Consider the following 21006-nt stretch of genomic DNA (forward strand, 5'->3'; position numbering starts at 1 on the left):
CCATGGAAATTGCTAATGAGTGGCAACTATGACTCGAGGCTTCGTGCACTAAAAAGCGCCTGCTGGCCTCCCCCTGTCACAAACCACAGTAAAGTCACCTCACAAAGAAACAGATATAAATGTAAAAAAAGCACATTCACATGCTCTTACCAAATTTGGCCTTACATCTAGCAGTCTTAATTCTAGCGTCAGTAAAAACCAACAGATTTCGCAGCACAGATGGCACATTTGTGGTGACATTAAATAAAACAATTTAAACACATGATGTTGCATAATTAAGTGTTAAGGTTCTCAGCACATATCAAGCTTTCTGAATGTATTATCCCAGGCCAGGTAGGATATATAGAGTAATTCATTATAGCATATGGATCTGCTCCAGGGTTTCTTGCTATAGGACACTTCAAGAACACCTCTGCAGAGCTAAGATGCTTTAAACACCTCAGCTTCCTTCACGGCCAAAGAGCAGCATTCTCACTCCATGTTTCTTGATATCTGGGCTACACAAACTACCCCTGAAAACATGGTGTGCCTGTTGATCTCACACTTTATCATTGACTCTAAAATACTTGCACTACTTCATAGCGGGCAGCATCTTGAATCGTTAGATGTACTGAGTTTCATAGCAAGTGCAAACTGAGCCCCACATTTCCTCAGAGCATAACCACGTAAGACTCAACAGCAATTATAGCCAAAAAGAAGATCAAACACGGCAGATCAGATGATATGACTTCAAAGTGAATTATCATTGGCCATCAATTGTGAAAGGGTAGCCTACAGGGTTTTTGTTTTGGACAGGCGTGGGCGTAGATATCAAACAAGTCCCTAGCTGCCTTCTTCTCCGGGACCCCCACTAAGACCACGGTGCTCAGCCAGGGGATAATGAGAAACTAAAAAAAGAGCACAATCCAGCACAAGCCAATCTGCGTGGATAGGTGTAGGACACAAAATTCAGTTAAAAATATGTGTCCCTCCAGTATGGTGTTACAATGCTAGATTGATATGGAGTCATTTGGTCACATGGAAGCTATTGAAAAAAGCATTTTCTATAAAAGGAACACAATGAGGTTAGAATGATGAGTACATCCTGTTACCCAGTTAACCAAATAGTTATATTTGGCAATGTCTATATAAAGTAAGGAGAAAACTGAAAACAGAAAGTCTGTTTAGATCCAATGTTAGCAGGTGCTCTAAAATCAACTGCAACACGATTACCTTGAGGCTGATAATAAAAGAATAACAGACAACAAGCAGGCTGTGTTTGCTCGGACTGTCACATTGAAACAAGACAGACAGAGGGAACATGTGAATCACTTCCTGCAAACGACTTACTGCAGATCGGTCTCCGAGGTGACCATGGCGACAACATTGCTGGTCTGTTTGTGTTGAAGTGTGGTAGTGGCTTTTGTTTATCCTAAGAGCAGGATGAATTCACTCAGCCAAAGGCTCTTGAGCTTTCCGCCTAAATCTGTCCTAAAGGCTGACTTAACAGGTAAGTAATACTTATGCTGTGTACAAAGTAAAGTACCCACATGTGACCTGCATGTTATAAGTATGGAATTATGAAGAAAATGTTTGGAAACATCACAAAGATTGAGCCTGTGCTTCCGGTCAAGGCTTTTGTTGACTGAAGACAACTATAGTAGGATAACAAATAAAGGGTTTTAGATTTTATAATATCAATGACAATAAACAGGCAATAGAAAACCACTGTTGTTCAGGAAAAACAGATGGCATCATTTAGTGGTACTTCTCCATGTTTGGAACAGCATGATAAGCAAAACATCGGTTGTATGTCAATTTATAATGTGACATAAGCATGCAAAATTGTAGACTTTGTTGCAGATGAAAAGTGTTTAATTTGGAGCACTGAAAATGTTTTCCATGCATTTTGGAGGTTCTGCCTGATAAATGTTTCTTAGTGTGCCTAATGACAGTGTGCCATGTGAAAGTGGGTGACATCAGGCCCTGACAACATGATGTTGTGCTTCAGTACCTGCCTTTCCTGAAGCAGAGTCCTGCCAACATCAGCCTGTTTCTGGGTAAGGCCACCACAGCAGGGCCGTGTCCCTGAAACTACTCTCATAAAAAAAGCAGCTCTGCACGCAGCACAATTGAACTCTGCCCACCAAATCAAGAGTAATTAACTGCAAACCAACTACATACATTTGAAAGGGCAATTTACTTAAATAAGAGGAATTATTTCCAATGCCACTGACTAAAAATATCTCAAATTTACTTTTAACAGCAAAGAGAAACAAAGCAGAGCTTTTGTGTGGTCGCATTGAGTAACTTTATTGAGATAGAAAATTAAGAGAACGGCTAAAATAAAATGGGTGGTAATTCAAACCAGGCAAAGCCGGGACAAATAAAGGAACAGATGTGTGCAGGCACCAGTTTGGTACTTTCATCAACTTGGTGGTATGTTACATGGGTGTTTGCACAGTACAGTGTATTTGTCTGCTGAAAATGAACCACATATCAAAGTACTGTATGTTTTTTATTTTAGATCAATAGTACTGTGGGTGGCATGAGAAGGCCTAACACAGCCACCATGTTGCTTCTTAAATAACTCAATTGCCTTTTTGTGAAATATTGCTGTTTGCTTTCTTGCTTGGAGTGAGAGAAAACAGATTTTGGCATCTTTGGACTGAGGCAAGAAAGCTGTTGCCCCGTTTCCAGTCTTTACGCTAGAATAGTTATCCAGCTGTTGGCCTAAGGCCTGTGTTTCCCAGACTTTTTCCCAGATATCTTTGTACATATTTCAAACAATGGCATATTAAAGTTCCAAGACAAATCTGCAACAAACACCATTTCTGCAGCAAAAAATAAGCAAACCTTTTGCTGTTTAGTGACCAAGCTGTATGAAGGCTCAGCTGGACATTACAAGAACAATGTGTCCAAAATGTATGGTAAAACATAAATATGGACATTAAAATGGAACTTGGAAGGAAAAAAAGTCAAATGAGTGATGGGTCTCTGCGTCCTCTCTCGCAGAGGGATGCGCAGTCAGATGTGAGATCATTGCCTCTGACTGCAGAAGGGTGGAAAATGCATCATCAGCGGACGGACATCAAAGAGCGCCCGTCCATAGGGGTTAACATCCACAAGAGGTTATAAAAACACATCTATAAACACAGGCCCCACCAATGAGCCACACTGTCAACTATCTGGCAGTCTGTTGTCATCATAAACTAACATTAGGTAAGAATATGGTACGCAGAGGCACCACATGCGTAAGCACATTCACACAAGGAGACACCCCAGAGGTGTCAGAAAAACGAGCATGTCAACATGAACTTTTATTAGCTGATGGAAAAATCAGACTAATGGTATAAGTGAAGCTTGACAGAAGGGAGAAATGTGTTAAACTTCAAAGGTGATAGAAGTGCAGCAAGGTGCTGGTTTCCTTTAGTTTTTATATTTAAAAAAATTGACGGAGACACATGACCCTATGAGTGTTTAACACAAAGACTGCTCTTGAGTGCTGTGCTTTATTTTCTTTAAAGAAGAGCATTTTTTGAAGATGTTTTTAATGACAATTATAAACTATCTAAGATAATAAAAACACTTAAAGGAATTGGAATTGATGCACACTATTTATCTTTCAAACAGGACATGATCTTAAGGTCCATTTGTCATGTGCTCTGGAGTTTGATCACATGATCTATATGAACAGATGGGAGTCTAATGATCATGATCAAAATCTTCAGAACAGACGATACATTGACATAAAGACAGGTATTATAGAAAGTCCAAGATATTTTTAGGCAAAGTGAACTGATGAATATGATGAGAATACCATAAAACAATATATTAGCCATGTTTGGTGCAATATTAGTGAGCAGCAGTAAAGGACAAATGGACAAAGATTTCCAAAAAATGTCTTTATTTAAGAAATGATGGTTCTAGACAAATAAGGTAAACCTAGATAAAAAACATTGAAATTATTCCATATATACACAATTATAAAGTGGTATCTAAAAACAACTGAAAACACTGTCTGGTGGCAATAGTCTGCCGTACACTGACACAAGATTGATGACTTCCTGTCAGATATGTCTGCGTCCTCGCTCATTTCACCCTGAACATCTGGGCATTATCATTTCAGTCCACAGCTGACAGCAGCATTAGCTGACTAATTTTCCTCCTGACACTGATGGGTATGAACAGGCTCTTTCACAGCATCCTCCTTAGTCATGCTGACCTCAGCACTCTTCTCTGACAGCTCAATTGTCATCAGTAACCTCATTAATACACAGATCCCTGCTGCTGTCACTGTGTTTATTAATACCATCGTTAACATTTAAGTCCTCGCTGTCATTAATCATCTCCATGTTATTAGCAGGGCTTTTGGCATTATCACAGCTCCTACCACATGGGGTATTGTCTTCAATTTTTCCTTCCTCCTCCTCTTTCTCTTCATCACTACTGTCTGGGATTTCTCCCTCCTCTACATCTTCATTCCCTGCTTCTCTCTTGGCCCTTTTCACTTGTGGGGCTTCAGTTTCAGGGCTGGTGTCTGGGGTTTCTGTCCAGATGTTGCTTGGTGAAACTCGGATCACATCTTCCTCCTCTCGGTCCGCCCGTTCCCTCTTTGTTGCGAAACTATTGCAGGCTGATGCGGGTTCAGCTGAAACAATATGACCCCATCGGCGTATGAAAAGCATGATCAAACACAGCTCGAGCAGCAGTTAAACATTCTTACAAGTCAATAGGTAACCAAAAGTGATCAGAGCGGTCAGTTGCACAAATATGATTAGAGGGCAGCTTGGGGTCATGCTTCGAGCCACATGGAGGAAAGAGAGGAAGAGTACAGACAGTTTGGGAATGATGACGCTATGGTTTGGCTTCATGCTGGGTTCCAGGGTGAGGCTGGGTGCCAAGCAATTAGTTATGCAATAAAGCAGAATAGACATGTGTGAAAGAAAGACTGCAGAATAAATGACTGCAAGAATGATAATTGTGAATTATATGCAATTACACCCCAACATGATCTCCCAACAGTCTGCTGAATCATAAAACGAATGAACCCATTTAAAAATCACTTAAAGCTTCAGACATTTTTGCCATTACGTCTTTGTCTGTATTCTAATAAATGGTTATAAGCTGATCCCATAATATGAGAGATAAGTGTAATTCAGTTTCTGTTCAACACAATTGAAAAGAAAAGCCTGCCTCACAATTGCCACTTGTCTTTCGCACGGACCATTACTTATAGGATTGCAAGGCTCTAAAATGTTTCCACCCTATAAAGTTGAGGTAAGGAGTTTGAGTTAAGAGCATTCTCAACTAAGTACATTTGGTACATTGTTGACTGTGATGTATCCACCTATATGTTTTTGTCATAAAGGGGCGGCAATGGCTCAGTCTGTAGGGACTTGGCCTTGGAACCGAAGGGTGGCCACTGGCCAGTTCACTTCCCGATCTTTCAGAAAGCAAAGGAGCAAAAATACATTTGCTTACATATGCGAATCAATTTGTATTTTTGATGCAGTGCAGATATCAACTTTGGTGTTTCAGGCTGATATCACTTTTGCAGACGATGGTCACATCTGCATGTGGTATTGTGCCTTATGGCTCGATGGTGTATTGGTACAGGGGTTATGATTCAAAATGGCCATATAGTGGTACAGAAAGCAAAGCGATATATAACTATTTTAGAATAGAACTAATTGTAGAAAGACCGTCATATATTGTTTACACCACCAAATGTTTTTAGTAATTATGTTTTGTTTTTTATAGATTTCTTTGGGCAACCAGTGCCTTGATTGAAGGGAGAGTTTTGAAAGGGGGAAGACAGAGGGAAGGGAACACGGCAAATGGTCCCAGGCCGGATTTGAATCATGGTCCTCCCCATGTGGATCAAGCCATAGTACATAAGCCGCCTGCTCTACCATGAACATTTTTTAAATCATTTAACAATATTACCCATATAACAGGTAACAATGTTAAAATATCTTTGTTGAGAGGCTCAAGGTCAATAAGGCAGCGAAGAGTGAGTCCTGACTGGCTGAATGCAGTTTTAGCCAGAAAACAGGCTCTACACTGCATGTTGGGAGTCTGCTAGACCCTCAACATGACTTTATCCTCACTGATGTGCCGCCGCCAGTGTCCAATTGCTCTTTATCACTTCCTGCCCAGCTTCCCAGGCCATGGCACTTGCAATCAACAGGATGTTTCTATGGCTAACATTATAACAAAACAGTGTGGCACCAAGGCCTTATCACTGAAAACACACACTCCTACTAAAATGACCTCATTTGTCATTGAGCCTGTGTGGGTCTGACAGTGTAATGATACTGGGTTAGTGTGGTCTTTGGTGACCATACTAACCCTACTGGAATATACGAACACAGTTTGACCACACTGAGTAGAACACTAGTGCTGTATGCTTATTCATAACATGCAGTTGTTCATGACCTAGTTTCATTTCCAGTTCCCTAAGACAAACAGGTGAGAAAAGCCACAGGCTGTTTTTCTCCTATTCTGTCATTTCAAAACTCTTGAGGTCACCGTTGAAAAGTAAGCAATGTTTGATCCTCTTTTTGGCCACCGTCACTGTTGAGGTTAGGTTGATGTGAGTGATGCTGTGCAGAACACCCTCATTTCCGTTGGGGTAGCATGTTGCCATAGTGAAAAATAAGGGAACATGGAGTCACAAAGTCTCAGCTAGAGAAACCAGGACATGATACAATGCTGTTGGAATTGGGGAAGTGGAGAGGGGTTTGTGTGTTGGGGCTACATAGGGTTTTTACTCATGTCCCACATGTTTAGTTACAGAAAAGATGAGTTGAAATGTGGTGAAGAAGGAATGATATCATGCTAACAAAGGATTAGTAGGTTAGTGTTGGTGCAGGAATTAGTTGAAGGGCATATCATTTAAAGTTAGTTATTGGTTGTTGTTTTTTGTACCTGGTCCTTTCAGTGGATACTCCTTCCAATGGTCTCCGAGTACAACATGCAGCACAGGATACTCAATCATTGTTTTGAAGCTCAGGTTGTCCTTTAGGGTCTTGCTAATGTCCAAGTGATGGTACCTGTTTCAGATCAAATTGAGACAATAAAAAGAGGTGATTAGACAACATATGCTGTGACTTTAGGCTAATTGCAAGTGTATGAAGCTTGAAACAAAGAAAAAATAGAAACTGTTGACACTTTTGAATAGACAACTTTATATTCCGGGCCAGATTGTGGCACTTGATGGTTGAGAATAATTTAAGGATTGATAGAGTTTTTGATTCATGGCTCTGCCGATTGACGATCCTGCTTTGAGTTCTCAAGAGATGGAAACTGACTTGACCAAGCATCAACAACATATCTCACATGAAGCAGATCTCATACCCCTCCTTTGGCTCTTTGTATGAGATGACATCAGTCTTGTGTCTAAGTAGTCCTGTCATGCATTAGTGACGGTCATAAATCACCAGACTAAAAAGTTAACTGGATTCTTGGGAGACAAGGCTTGCCTCTACACTCAAGTGATTCAGAACTATCCTGCTTAGGCTGTCACCACCGTAATATGAAGCATTATATATTTTGGATGTTTACAGTAACTGGCACCTACCCCGCCAACCGTCAAAGCCATGCCAGAGTGGAGATTGTTGAGCCATTGTTTGTTTTGCTAAAAGATCGAGCAGACTGAGAACCGCCTAGGTAGACACCCACTCTCAAAGCCAATCAAAGCACTCTGCTATAATGTGACATTTACAGGTCTTAACTGGCGGGGCTACTTCCAAGAAACACTCCCTCCTGGAAGAGTTTCTCAGAGGTGGGCGAGAGATCATTCCAGGCGATACCACAAATAAATGGCTACATTTTTGGCACTTCCTGAACGACAGGATAAAAGGAAAGAAGAGATAGCCTGTGGGCTTCAAAACACACAAGATATCTCTACAACAAATAGTTGAAGGGTATTTCTGGACCATGTCCACATTAGAAGAGAAGAAATAGCTAAGGTAATTTTAGGGCAGAAAGATAACAATATGGTCGAAGGTTAAGTATTGAAATGCTGGTATGTGCAAAGTAATTATACAAAGCAGAATATCTCAAAGGACCGTAACCATGTGTAATCTGCATTCCAGACAAATACTGTTTCCATTTCATTTGTTTTTGTGCCTGACATACCGTATTAAGGAACACGGATGTTTTTTATTTTTGGATGGATAAACTTACCAAACAAAAACACGAGTGTATACAAACAACAGAGAGAGCAAGTTTAGATGGCAGAGCAGATTACAGCTCCCTGTGGTGTTGAATTAATCCATTGTTAAAAGTATTGGCCATTTCTAAAAACACAGCTGGATGGCTCAGCCAAACACACACACATCTGGTCTCTATATAGTGTTCTGGTGAACAGAACAGAGGGCAACACTGATGTTCTCTTCACTGAGGTTCCTATTGTTTACCCCTCTAATGCTGACACCCATCAGCACGGATACAGAAGAAGGTACAAGGACAACAAATATTACAAAATATTATGATCCTGAAAATACATGATTGTGATAACAAATAATTATGTTGAAAACTCATTGTAATTCAGTTCAAAAAATAAACTGGGCCTGTCCAGAGATGCCTGCTAGTTGGTACTATCATTGAAACATATGTAAGAGTGAAAGGTTCTTGTTCAACTAGGCATTATTTTGAACAACAACTTTGCAGTGACATTGCAACTCTTAAAAAAAATCTTTTGAAGTCCAACATTAAAGTGGACCTATCATGCTATATTTAAATGATATATTGTAGGGCCATACCTATATAAGGTATATTTATACGTTTCTGTTTTCAAAATACCAAACAGATCATGCATTTTAGCCATGCCTCATTTCGCTCTATGTGCTGTTTGCTGTCTACGGGTCTGATTCTGCTGACCACGCCCCCCTGCAGGAGAGGGGAGACGTGCTCTGATCAGCTGCTGGGCTGTCAGAAGAGGGGGAGAAAAAGAGATCTCCGTCCTCCGTGTTTTATTATATAGAGTTGTTATTCATTTGTTTTAAAGCTCAATAAATAACAAGACCTTTGACCGGCACTTTTCTAATTTTGTCAAGATTTAAACTTTAACGGACATCTTGACCGGCGAAAGAAACTGAAACTGAAACTCTGCCGCACGGTCCCCTCATTCCTTGGAAGAGGCGGAGAGGTGGGTGTTTGTCATCTGCTGGTGGACTAACCGGAGAGAATTACAGTGCTTGCCTCGACGGGGAGGGATTGCATTGAATTAAAGCAGCGGGAGCAAACGCTTGCCTCGGGGAGGGATAAAAAAAGCCACAGCGGAGAATAAACAGAAGGGTAACTATGGGCGGGAAGTCTTCTTCGCTGCTTTTGTGGTAGACTAGAGCGCCACTTACAGGCCTGGCATATGTACTACAGCGTCTCCAGCGCTTTCTAATGGCAATGGCCGTGGCTGTCTCCTCCTGATTGGTGGAGTTGGCCCAATAGCCGTAGCGCCACCGTCCTGACGTCAGGACAGTGTTCAAATCTGGATCAGTTTTTATCAGATCCGTTGCAGCCCCTTTTTTAGAGATTTGGGTATGGAGGAAAAGAGAGAGGGTTGTGTTTTCTGACACTTGGTGAGTTCCCTGGAACACCGGGGACACATATACATGTATAAAAGACGTACAAAAGTGCATTTTGCATGATAGGTCCCCTTTAAGTAACTTCAAGTGAATATCATTTCCTCTGAGCATAATTTAAATTGTATAAAAAGTGGCCTAAACTTTTTGTTTTTACAATTCATTATCAATACATTGACTCTGCTGAACTTGCCATTCGAAACCTTCACTGGTAATATTTGCAAGTAAATGCAACTAGATGCCACCTTGTTTGCAGCTCTCCAGTGTTATTGAGTCTTGAAATTCTTGACAGCTTGGGAAGTCTGCATCAGTGATTTTCAGCCAAAGTCTACGTCGACAAGGTAGAGCATCCTGACAAACAGTTTAATCTCCAAGTAATGCTTAAAATGACGCATAATCTGAAAGGCTAATATTTGACCAACATTCATATTTGTTTTAAACACCACACAGGACGTTAATACTGTTTGTTTATAACAGCAAGTATATGCACCTCCTGACCATCAATAATGCACATCACAGGAGCTACATGAGGTTAGATTTACAAAATATTGTTGCCTTGAGCTATAGTAAATCATAATAATGTAGAGCCACCAAACATTACTGTGCAAACATACAGGATTCCTGCTGGCTGTAGCCTGAGGCACACAGGAGGTGACACAGCTTCAGCACTAACACACAAGTTGTTGTTTCTGAAGCGGCACTGTTAGTTTTGAGTAGTTAGGAGCTTGTGGTACACACAAAATGTTGTTTCTATGAGCATCCCTCTGCTGATTCTGACAGAACTCAAAACATCGTTAGCGCTCCAATAGTGTTACGATCTTATGAGTTATTATTGTTATTATAATAATTAATAAATGTATTTGTTGAATTTGAAACCCTAACCTTATATGACAGGTTGATATTTGAAGTTGATTGACGTAACAATATATTGTGGCCGTAGCATGCATACGAGACAAAGGTCACCTATCATGCAAAATTCACTTTTGTATGTCTTTTATACATAAATATGTGTCTGTGTGTCAGGGAACTCACAAAGTGTCAGAAAACAAAACCCTCTCTCTTTTCCTCCGTACCCAAATCTCTAAAAACGGGGGTACAAAGGAGCTGATCCAGATTTGCGTCCGATATGACATAATATCGGAAATGTGGACCCACGGCACTATCAAAAACGTTGCTATCAGAAACAATGCCCGACGTGTTTTGGACGTAATATGGTCTTTGTTTACATTAGCAAGCATCGTTAACACTCAGAGCTAACCTGTACTGGAGAGAGTATGTGGCAGGAAATACAAAAAAGGGAACTCACCTTTTGGTAAACCCGCAAAAGAAAAAGCATTTGAGCTCCATACTGTTTCAGAAATAATCCTTGGCATTTAATCACGGGAGCATTTAGCTGTATCTCCGTAGAATTCTGAGCAGGCACAAGCTAAGGACCCCGAATCAGCAGTTCTCTACCAGGGCTAAAACAGAGGGATATGAGGGATGTCTAAAATGCATGATCTGTTTGGTATTTGGAGCAAAACACATCATAGACATGTTTTTTATATATGTGAGACTCATAATATATGCCTAAAAATAGCATAATAGGAGATCTTTAATATGTAGTGCACTATATTTTAGTGACCAATCATTTAGGGAAGGCTTAATAAGGTTGACCACATATTTATTCTGGTCAACATATTACCACAGTCTAACAGTGACACACAATTGCCCAATATAACCTGCTTGCTATTTTAGTAACAATTGCCCAAACCAGTCAAGCATAACAGGAGACCTGGGGAAGCATCTGCTGCACAGAAACAAACTAACATCGCTTTAGGGCAAGCTGAAGGAGAGCAGATCGACAGACTCAGGAGGGTTAAGGAGAGGGTTTGCCACAAATATGTGAGAGAAAACACTGCCTGGACAGGACAGAAACATCACTGTCTGATGGCTCCACAACACTGGTAAACTGAATGCACACAGCATATAAACAGCATCTCTACTTCTGGCACGTCAACAGGCTGGCTGAGAGGAAAAGAGGTAAGGGAAATTAGGAAAGGGCATCATCTGGATCTTAGGAGTGGGATGAATAAAAAATAAACATAAAAAAGAACACAAACAAACATACAGAATGTGTGAATGGTTCTTTTGATGCACGGTGTGTCTCCTTTCCAGTAAGAGAATGTTGACTGGTTGCACAGCTATGTTTAGCTTAGCACAAGAGCTCTTTTATAGGAGTGAGTTGATATTCCAGTAAACATACAGCAACAAAAACATGCCCTTTGTGTTAGACATGGCTCTAAGTAGCCATGCTGTCCATGACTTCATAACATGAATAACGCGCTTCAAAATGAGGGGCTTCTTCTAAGACTACATCATTTAAAAAAGGCCCCTTTGTGGTCCCATTGATTTGACCTTGTTTGGGACCCCTATAATGGGATCTGACCTCAGTCTGTAGAGGCCTCTTTACTTATTAAAGCCGTGGTCCTGTTATGTACCTACTTAGTTAATTTAAGATAATTACCCTGAGGACAAGCATCCTAATTGCGCACTTTTTCCATTTATCCATCTTCAATATACCGTTGACAATAAACACTGAGTTCATGATCTAAATTGCGCACTTAAAATCCCTTCATTATGCAGCCCCATTTTCAAAGCTATTACGGTATGACAGGTAAAGGTTACTCGGAGAGAAAGCGAGATATAGGTAGGGAGATTTATACCACTGAATTACTCATTATCACAGACTTGACAAGACACAACATCCTTTCTCTATAGTCTGATTTACGACTATGAGTGTATCAGGCTAAACGTGCGTGGAGTCATTTAATAAGTATTCTACATCTGTAACACGGTTAGATTGATGACACATTTATTAGGAGTTTCTCAGGCAATGACTTTGCCTACAAACCTCTTCACCATGGCATGACTATTTAATATGATACTCCCCCTCATTATGATGGCAAAAAAAGGAACCCTGAGGTAGCTACTAATAATTGGGTGAGCTAAAATACGAGGAAGAACTTATGTAAAATGTAAAATTGTACTATAACTATTTCCTGGTTCTATTCTATTAAAAAATCAAGACATACCCAATAGAAATTGGGACAAATGTCAATATGTTAACAGAAAGGAAAAATGTGTGCGCCATTACAGCTCTTCTTTTCTTTAAATAGCATCCATTAAAAACTAAGTTTAACTATCTTTGCAGTCAATTTGCAAAACAGCTTTTATGGAGTTATATATGCTTTCTCATAGCAGAACAAAAGCAGATGCTGACTGCATGTTTTCAGATGCGTGAGCAGAGACCATGATGATCTAGTAGGATGACATCACATTCATACCCTGTAAATGTGACTATAACAATAAACAGTTTACAAGTCCACTCACTCTTTGATTCTATTTAGAAACACTTTATCAAAACTCTATCATCTTCTATAATTTGTTTTAAATTAAAAAGTTGTCATAAAGCTTTGAGTCATGCGGTCAAAGAGATCAGGCAAGTGGATAATCTTAGTTTAATTTCACTAAACTCTTATTGAAGGTACATCAAAGTCCAACTTTTTGTATGTAAGGAATAAGGATACAGACCATGATTGGTACAAGAAAGACATCACTAAGCTTTCTTTCATTACACTATAATACCCATTACATATGTTATTTAACAGTAGATCCTTCATAAATCCTCTAAACTACACCAATAACATGAGCACTGAGGCACGTGCAAAAACCATTAAATATCTACAGAGTTGTGTCCCGCTACTCACGCAGGTATGCATACCATCATCAAGGCATCACGGTACGTTTTCACATGTGGTTATTTATTATACTAGTTATTATTTAAGGTCCTGATTGTAAATAAATTACTGGGAGATCAGCATTAGTAGCGCTTTCCTCCCAATTTTATTTATATTATCAAACTCCGAGCTGTCATCACAAGTGGATGTTAGTGTCAGCTAGTCCTTTTTAAGGATTATTTTTCTTTTTAAGACAAATCCACAGTAACTTTCTGACTTTCTGAAGGGGACACTGTGATGTTGCATCAGAGATAACGGGACATTTAAAAGTAATCAAACTTTTATCAAAGTCATGTGATGGCAGTCTGACAGTCCAATTTAAATCTTGGCTTGCATGTCACAACTCTACACTTGTCTTTCATTCATTCCTGTCTATATGCTGCTATCAAATATAATTGATCTGCTTAGAAAGCGTGTGCAGCCCAGCCAAAAAAAATAAAAGCTGTGTGTGTGTGTGTGTACTGTGTGTGTGTGTGTGTGTGTGTGTGTGTGTGTGTGTGTGTATGTGTGTGTGTGTGTGTGTGTGTGTGTAACAGGGATGAAGGATGGGATGGGAGGTTTCATGACGGGGCAATGATTATGAGCTCCGAGGATCATCATTCACTCCATGACTAAGTAGAAGTGGAGGACAGCCAAAGTATCTGAAAGCAGGCGAGGCAAATGGGTGCTATCAACACCGCCCCCTGACCCCCATTAAAAAGAGACTGACAGATGGGGCAGGAAGTGAAAGCACATCGGAAAGGGAATATGGAAACATAAAGTGAGTAAGAGGGATGATGGAGAGATGAAGAGGAGGATTAAAGTAGTATTTTCTTGATCAATGGCGTATCCGATGTTGGAAATAAAGTCAAAAGGGGAGGAGAAAACCCTCCTAAAGCCTCCATGACAAAAGTCTGTGAAGCCTCGCAGGAATTTACAAGACAGTGATGTAATATTCATATACAAATGATTTCGATTTCATACAAGATTTAATACATTCATGTGTCTGTCATGACAGTGGAATCAAACGGTAACAAAGACCGGATGGTGGAGCAATGAACAGATTATGAAATATCATTAATAACGGCTTAGTTGATTACTTGATTCTGATTGATCACTTTAGCAAAAGCGATAAGATAATTCTTAAATAAATAGAAATATTATTTAATAAATATTGTAAGTCAAGTCGTCGCCTGAAAAAATGATTCAGCACCTACAATGTAACCCTCGGGGGAAAAACTCTGACTTGTTTGCTTTTGTTAAAACCAATCCCAATTGTTTTGGTTGTCTGTAAGCACAGGTCCTGGTTTAAAACAAAAAATATACCTTCTGTCTGCATACGAAAAGTTAGACTACCTTATATTGATAATAAAAATGAAAAGGATGACAAATAAAAAGTAACTCTTACCTCACAGAGTTGGCCTTTCTCCCCTCTGCTTTCATGAAGATTTTGACCTGATCATGCGGAGTTTGCACATACATCTTCAACCTGAAACAGACATTTGAATCAACACAGGACGTTACAGACTCAACTCAATCATAACAATATATTTTTTAATAAAGAGCGTAGGAGAGACCCAAATGTACACTTGTCTGGTAGTCAGAACATATCCATATGTCGATCAGTATGAGGTTTTTTGTGAAACGGAAAGTCCATGTAACTTACGGCACCTGAGCCTGCTGTAAACAGCCAGCTAATGGGCCGTAGAGAGTTAAACCCCACTTGAATCCAGACTAAGCAGAGGTTGTGTCTAAATGGTTGGCACTGGACCAAGTTAGGTGTCAAAGACATATTACAGTCTGCATTATGCTCTGACTGTAGGTTTTACAGTAGACTGCTGACAGTTATCAGTGCGAAGGTCAGGTCAGATGAGTCATAGCACTCTTCTGTTAGAGGGAAGGATAGGAAATACTGAATGTTTAGAAATCAAGAAACCGGACTTGGAGGGGCAAAATTAAAAGATAAATGGAGGAAAGTAAGACTGTGGGAATTAGACCGAACACAGGGAAACAAAAACGCAAATTGGATTGAATGGATTGATATTGAATATCAGGATAGACATTGACCTTTAAAAACTGTGTTTGTGAATTCAAAAACCTATTTCTCTTGCTCATTTTAATAAATTCAATCCATTCAAAAGCAGCTTATTCATCTGCTTTGTTAGAAATATTCTCATTAAAGTTGAATACAATCGTACGTAAATATGTTTTATCAAATTTGCTGTGATTTAAGAAAGACTTAGTAGTGATGTGAATATGAATCTGTAAAGAGCTCTTGCATGCGGACTCATTTGTACTCAGTATGTAACTGAGGCAAAATCCCTCAGCCCCGCTGCCAAACTCAATGACAGGGTCTCTGGTCTGGCGTACAGGCAACAGCGGACCTGATAAAGGCCATCAAAAACCAAAGCTGCAGTCATGGTTACAAACTGCCTATATTTCTAAATAAATAAATAATGGTGAGAATGTAGAGTAAATACAATTATTGTTTTTTAACAACTGAGTTCTGTATGCAGCAGTGGTTTTCAGCCAGCATCTTGACGACACAGTTTACGACAATACACAAAACTCCTATGCTATGTAATGTTCCCAGGACGATACGATGCAATAGCGTATGAATGTAACTGCGTCACACTGGTGTTAAGCTGCTGCAATAGTGCTGATATACTGTATCTGCATTTCAACAGCAATTATTGTTAGCAATTCAATTAGCTTTGTTTTCCCCAGTCACATTCCCACGTTATGAACATTGGACTTGTAACTGAACACAGCTCCACAGTTGTTGCCAATAGCAAAACTGCTCATTTTAACTTTCAAGAGAACAATGAGCTGAGCAGCAGTCATTACTGTCAAACTGAGAGGTTACACAAATTATAAATCAAACTGGTGCTGACTTCTAGGTCTGTTATCACTTTGTTCACTTTTATACTTCTATTCACGAGTTCAGATACTTAACCAAAACAACTGAATAGTGGACTTATTCCGCTAAATACTGCACATTAATCTAAGGATTATGACTTGTCTATCAGGAACTGAAGTTGATGACAATAAATTAACTCCATCCGTCCATTTTCAACTAATTTTAAAGCAGTTTGAAAATGTTCAACCAGCTCTGAATTGGGAATTTGAAAGGCGCCCCCTGGCCAACGTGGAGATACAATCGCTCCACCTGGTCCTGGGTCTGCCCCTCAGTCTCCTCCCAGCTAGACATGCATGAAACACCCCGATAGGGAGGGGGCATTCTTACTAGGGGCCTGGACCATCTCAACTGGCTCCTTTTGACCCAAAGGAGCAGCGGCTCTATTCCCGAGTCCCTCCCAGATGACTAAACTTCTCACCTTATAAGGGATATGCCAACTGAGTATTACTCAATAGACATGACAACATGTTCTTCCGGTCGCTCCTGTTAGGGGTCATCACAGCAGGCCATATGTATCCATCTCTTCCTGTCCTCTGCATCATCCCAGCCAATAAGCTACACACTTTAGGTGTTTTCACACCGCAGTACTTTTCCCACTTTAGTTCCGATAGTTCCGAAATGTTGCGTTCACACCAAAAAAATCCGGAACTAAGATTAGTTAATGAGAACCTTTTTACCCCCTTTTCCGTCGTGGGAGAAAAAGGTTCCTATTTCTGATTGGCTGGGCAGATTGCAAACCACGCCCCGTAAAACTCCAAAAAAGTGTTGTGAAGCCGCCATTTTATTATCCTTGCATTAGCATTGTTAGCATTAGCCCAGCGCACAAACGCAGAGAGACTAACTTATGGCAACACAAAAGAAAACATGGGAGCGGTGGAGATGAGGAGGTGTCGGCGTTCTGGAGATTTACTCGGAAGGCTTCAGTAGAAGCTGCTGGGAGTCCCAGCAGCTTCTACTGAAGCCAGTCCCCAACTCCGGGGACTTCCGGCGGGGGACTTCGGGTGGCAGTATACGCCGTGAAGTTGTTTGCGGCCTGCCAGTAAACCCAAAGCAGAAGAAGAAGAAGTGACGTCAGCGGCTTCATTTGCCTAATCCTCCCTCAGGGACTTATTCCGGTGTGAACGCGATCTGTACTTAGTTCATGAAAACTAAAGAGTTCTCATATGTTGTCCTTGGCCTTATTGTCAATTTGTACAAAGCTTAATCTTCAGCGGACAAAAGGTCCCAAGTGTGGGAAAAGCTTCAGCAGACCTCTCCCTAACACTATCCCCAAAAATCATTAATGTAAATTGGCTGCTTGGCCACACTCTCCAATAAAACAAAGACACTTTGAGACATGAAAGAAGTTTCCAAGCTGGGTGGATTAATAACAGCTAACAAACACATATGATGCATAGAGCAGCTCACGGCTGATTGTTAGGTCTGCACCCTACCCCAACATCCATAAACATACAGTTTCCACTTAGCATGTTGCATGTATTTGACAAGAAAATGACGGTAAGCCTGTCCTGTAACGACGTAGTATCATGAATCATCAATATCAATGACAATGACATTTTCCGAAAACCTAAGAAGTTAGTAAATGTCTCCACTATTAGTTAAGAAGTTATCTGAAGTACAGCAACACGTTGGTTCACACATATCTTCTTAATCAGTGCCACACAGAGGGCAACACATTTTTTATTTTGGAAAATAAATAAGAACTGGTATTCGATTGATATTCCGTTGATACTGGGAACCTGGGATTAAGTGTCCGAATTGTGGTAAAAAAAAAGTATCTTTGTGGGAAAGATCAAAAATATAGGAAACGTAAGTATTAATGTAAAAATGCTCACTTTTGACGTGTGACAGGGTCCGACTCTGTAGGGTGGATATAAGGCGTCAAGATCTGCTCCAAGGTTTGCCTGTCGGACACCCTAAAACAAAAAAAGTCAAGTCAAATGATTAAGGATAACATCTCCGTTTAGCTTTTACAATCGTATAAATCTGATTAGTAACTATTGCTGGATCGCAGAATGTGCACCTTCATGGTCCACTGAACTTCTAAAACAATACATACAGCAACACACCTGCATTTTGACTATTAAAGCAATTTTGATCATCTGCTTTTTAAGAGGTATACATTTTGGGAAATGTAATATTGTTTTGCAACTCACCTTTTCTGACTGAACTCGGTGCTGCTCTGTGGAAAGATGAGCTTCAGGTGCCACAGGAACATTTTCTCTCTAAATAACACAAAGGCAAAGTCATATTTAGTTTTTATTTCCAGCTTATCAAAAACAATGTGCTTGATGCTTTTTTGTTCACAGTCAGATGAGGTCACCAGCACTCTTCACAGTCAAACACAAATGCCCTTGTTTAAATTCAGAGGATAGAGAGGATTCAGCCGTGATCTGTCCAAGACAATGTGCATGGCTGCTTCCAAAATCTTGTCCATCTGTGTGACTGAGTGCGTGTAAATGAATAAACCAGTCACCATGGAGACCTTGATATATACACTCAATACTAGGACACCAGCTGTTGGATATCACATAATGATCACTCTTTCTGGGGTAATAGACTGGGCAGTAACTCTTAAACGTGGTTGGGGTTTTTGGGTTGCTGGGCGTGCTCTGCAACCAAACATTTATCCCGTAAACAGCTGCTCTGTTTTGACCTACTAATGTCATAGGGATGTCAGAATAACCATCACAACTTAATATATCAAACAGTTTGGAAGATATGAAATACAAGATGTAATTCAGCACTAAATATTTAATAATATAACAATAATGTTAGTACTAGTAATTACCAGTCATTTTGACTTTTTGTCTTTTCTTTTTTTCTTTTATTGTCTATCCACCATTTCGGAACATTACAATTAATCTGAAATGAAAGAGAAAAATTCTTTCTATGTGGATAAACTCAACAAAACATAAAAAAGTAGCACCAATAAATCTAGTTTACCAATGATGCAGAGTAAAGACATATGTATATGCCATATAAAGGGTGGAGCTGATTCATGAACCCATTCTCCATCAGAGTTGTAGGACAGAGGCCTTGATGGATGACCATGAAACACACGACCCAAAGCATAATTGTAAGGCACATACGGTAGACCTTGTTATTAGGGCTCACCAAGAAAGATTCAGAGCTCAAATCTGAGGTTTCTTTTGATATCTGTAATATGAATAGTTCTGTATTTTGACTCATCTAAAAACTATTATTATTATTTGGTAATAAATATTATTTAAACAAATGAGCAGTTAGCATGTAACGTTGGGTATTTTTGGGTTTGCGCTGCCTTGAGAAGGTTCAAATGAATCGTACAGTTTGTTGTTGTTTGATAATCCTTACAAAAAGAGGCACAATTCAACCTGTCCTTCACAACATGACTGCTCGAAGCCTTTATTGTTAGGGCGAAACCTCATAAAAATAAACCTTGTTCGAGAAAGAAAATCCACACCTGCTATGTAAAAGCCTTTAATCCTATCCCACCCACAAGTCAATGAGTCAATCATCTGCCTCCAGTTTCTCAATTGTATAGATTCGATGTTTTCTGTTATATATAACTAGAAATGGCATTCTATTTAACAATTAGGTGGATATTTCAGCGTAAAGGGCACACATTTTGACCTGTATAATATGTATTCTACATTCATGTAATGTTAGTGTTTGTTTGTTTTTGCAACAAGAGCAATAAGAGCCTCATTTAAAAATCCATGTTCATAAGCTCGGTCAAAGAATGGGTCCACATCTGAACACATATAGACTTTATGTGCAATGGACGAGCAGCATATTGCTGGTCAAATGAATAAAAAGAAAATGTGAAGACATAAAGTATATATTCTAAGGAAATCCATAATCACTGGCAATGTGCCACTCTTCTCGACCCCACGTGTGTTTTGACAGCAGGCATGGTTCTGGTGCTGGTGAGGTTTTATTGTGGATCCAGATGGTAGCATTGTACAACAGGAGGCATGTTTTGAAACAGGATGGGTAGGAGGAGTTCAAAAGAAAATAAGTATGTACAGAACTGGCAGGACACCCAATGAAAGGTGGTTATGAGTTTCCACTTGGCTGTGAGGGAAGGCTGCAGCAGGCAATTTGAGTGACAACAAGGGGCTTTGAGGGGGTTCCCTACGCAACTGTAGACGTACCCAACACCTTAGTCAGAGGAATTTATGTTTTCCCAATTTCGGCCGAGTTTCTCCTACAGCGCAACGGTGTGTGTCTACGTGTACAGGTGTGCATGTGTTTGTACGTGCAAGCAAATGAGGGTGGAGCACCAGGTGTGATGCCATTATTCTGTCATTACAGCAAATGGAAACTATGTCTTTCAATGGAAAAGGGGCTTGCCCAAAGATGCATGCAATCATTTCAGGCAAGGCCACAGTGCATACCTGGGATAAGTGCCATCATTCATTGTCGGGGAAAAAAGAGGAGAGAGCAGCATAAAAAAAGTCAAGACAGAAGCATCAACTGTAGAGGACGCCTGCTTTAAATACCAGAATCTGTTGAAAAATATATTAGGACTCACAACTTAGTCCTTAAGCATTTATTGCTGTCGGGCCTTGAGGGAGGCATTTATACTCCAGAGTATAAAACAAGTTGTGCAATGCAGTTCCCATGTGTAACTGTGAATATGACAAGTACAATTCCGGCTGAAAACATGCCTGTATAAAAAGATTAAGCGCTTAAACCACACAAAGATTATGTTAAAAGGTTTATAACCTCAACGGAATCCCATGCAAGTAAGCTATCTGCTGCCTTAACTGGC

The 21006-nt window shown here is 40.0% G+C and overlaps 1 protein-coding gene across 1 annotated transcript in view; it reads right to left on the reverse strand.

Moving 5' to 3' along the window:
• Positions 1-3869: 3869 nt before the first annotated feature.
• znhit6 (zinc finger HIT-type containing 6) overlaps positions 3870-21006 on the reverse strand; it is a 31750-nt gene continuing 14613 nt past the window's right edge. The window contains exons 6-10 of the mRNA XM_034147365.1: positions 18404-18472; positions 18083-18163; positions 14736-14816; positions 6913-7037; positions 3870-4630 (exon numbers count right to left, since the gene is read on the reverse strand). Coding sequence (XP_034003256.1) covers positions 4227-4630; positions 6913-7037; positions 14736-14816; positions 18083-18163; positions 18404-18472 — 760 coding nt within the window. The 3' untranslated portion in view covers positions 3870-4226. The remainder of the gene's footprint in view (positions 4631-6912; positions 7038-14735; positions 14817-18082; positions 18164-18403; positions 18473-21006) is intronic.

This window comes from Trematomus bernacchii, unplaced genomic scaffold (genome assembly GCF_902827165.1).
Source record: "Trematomus bernacchii unplaced genomic scaffold, fTreBer1.1, whole genome shotgun sequence".
Lineage (NCBI taxonomy): Eukaryota > Metazoa > Chordata > Actinopteri > Perciformes > Nototheniidae > Trematomus > Trematomus bernacchii.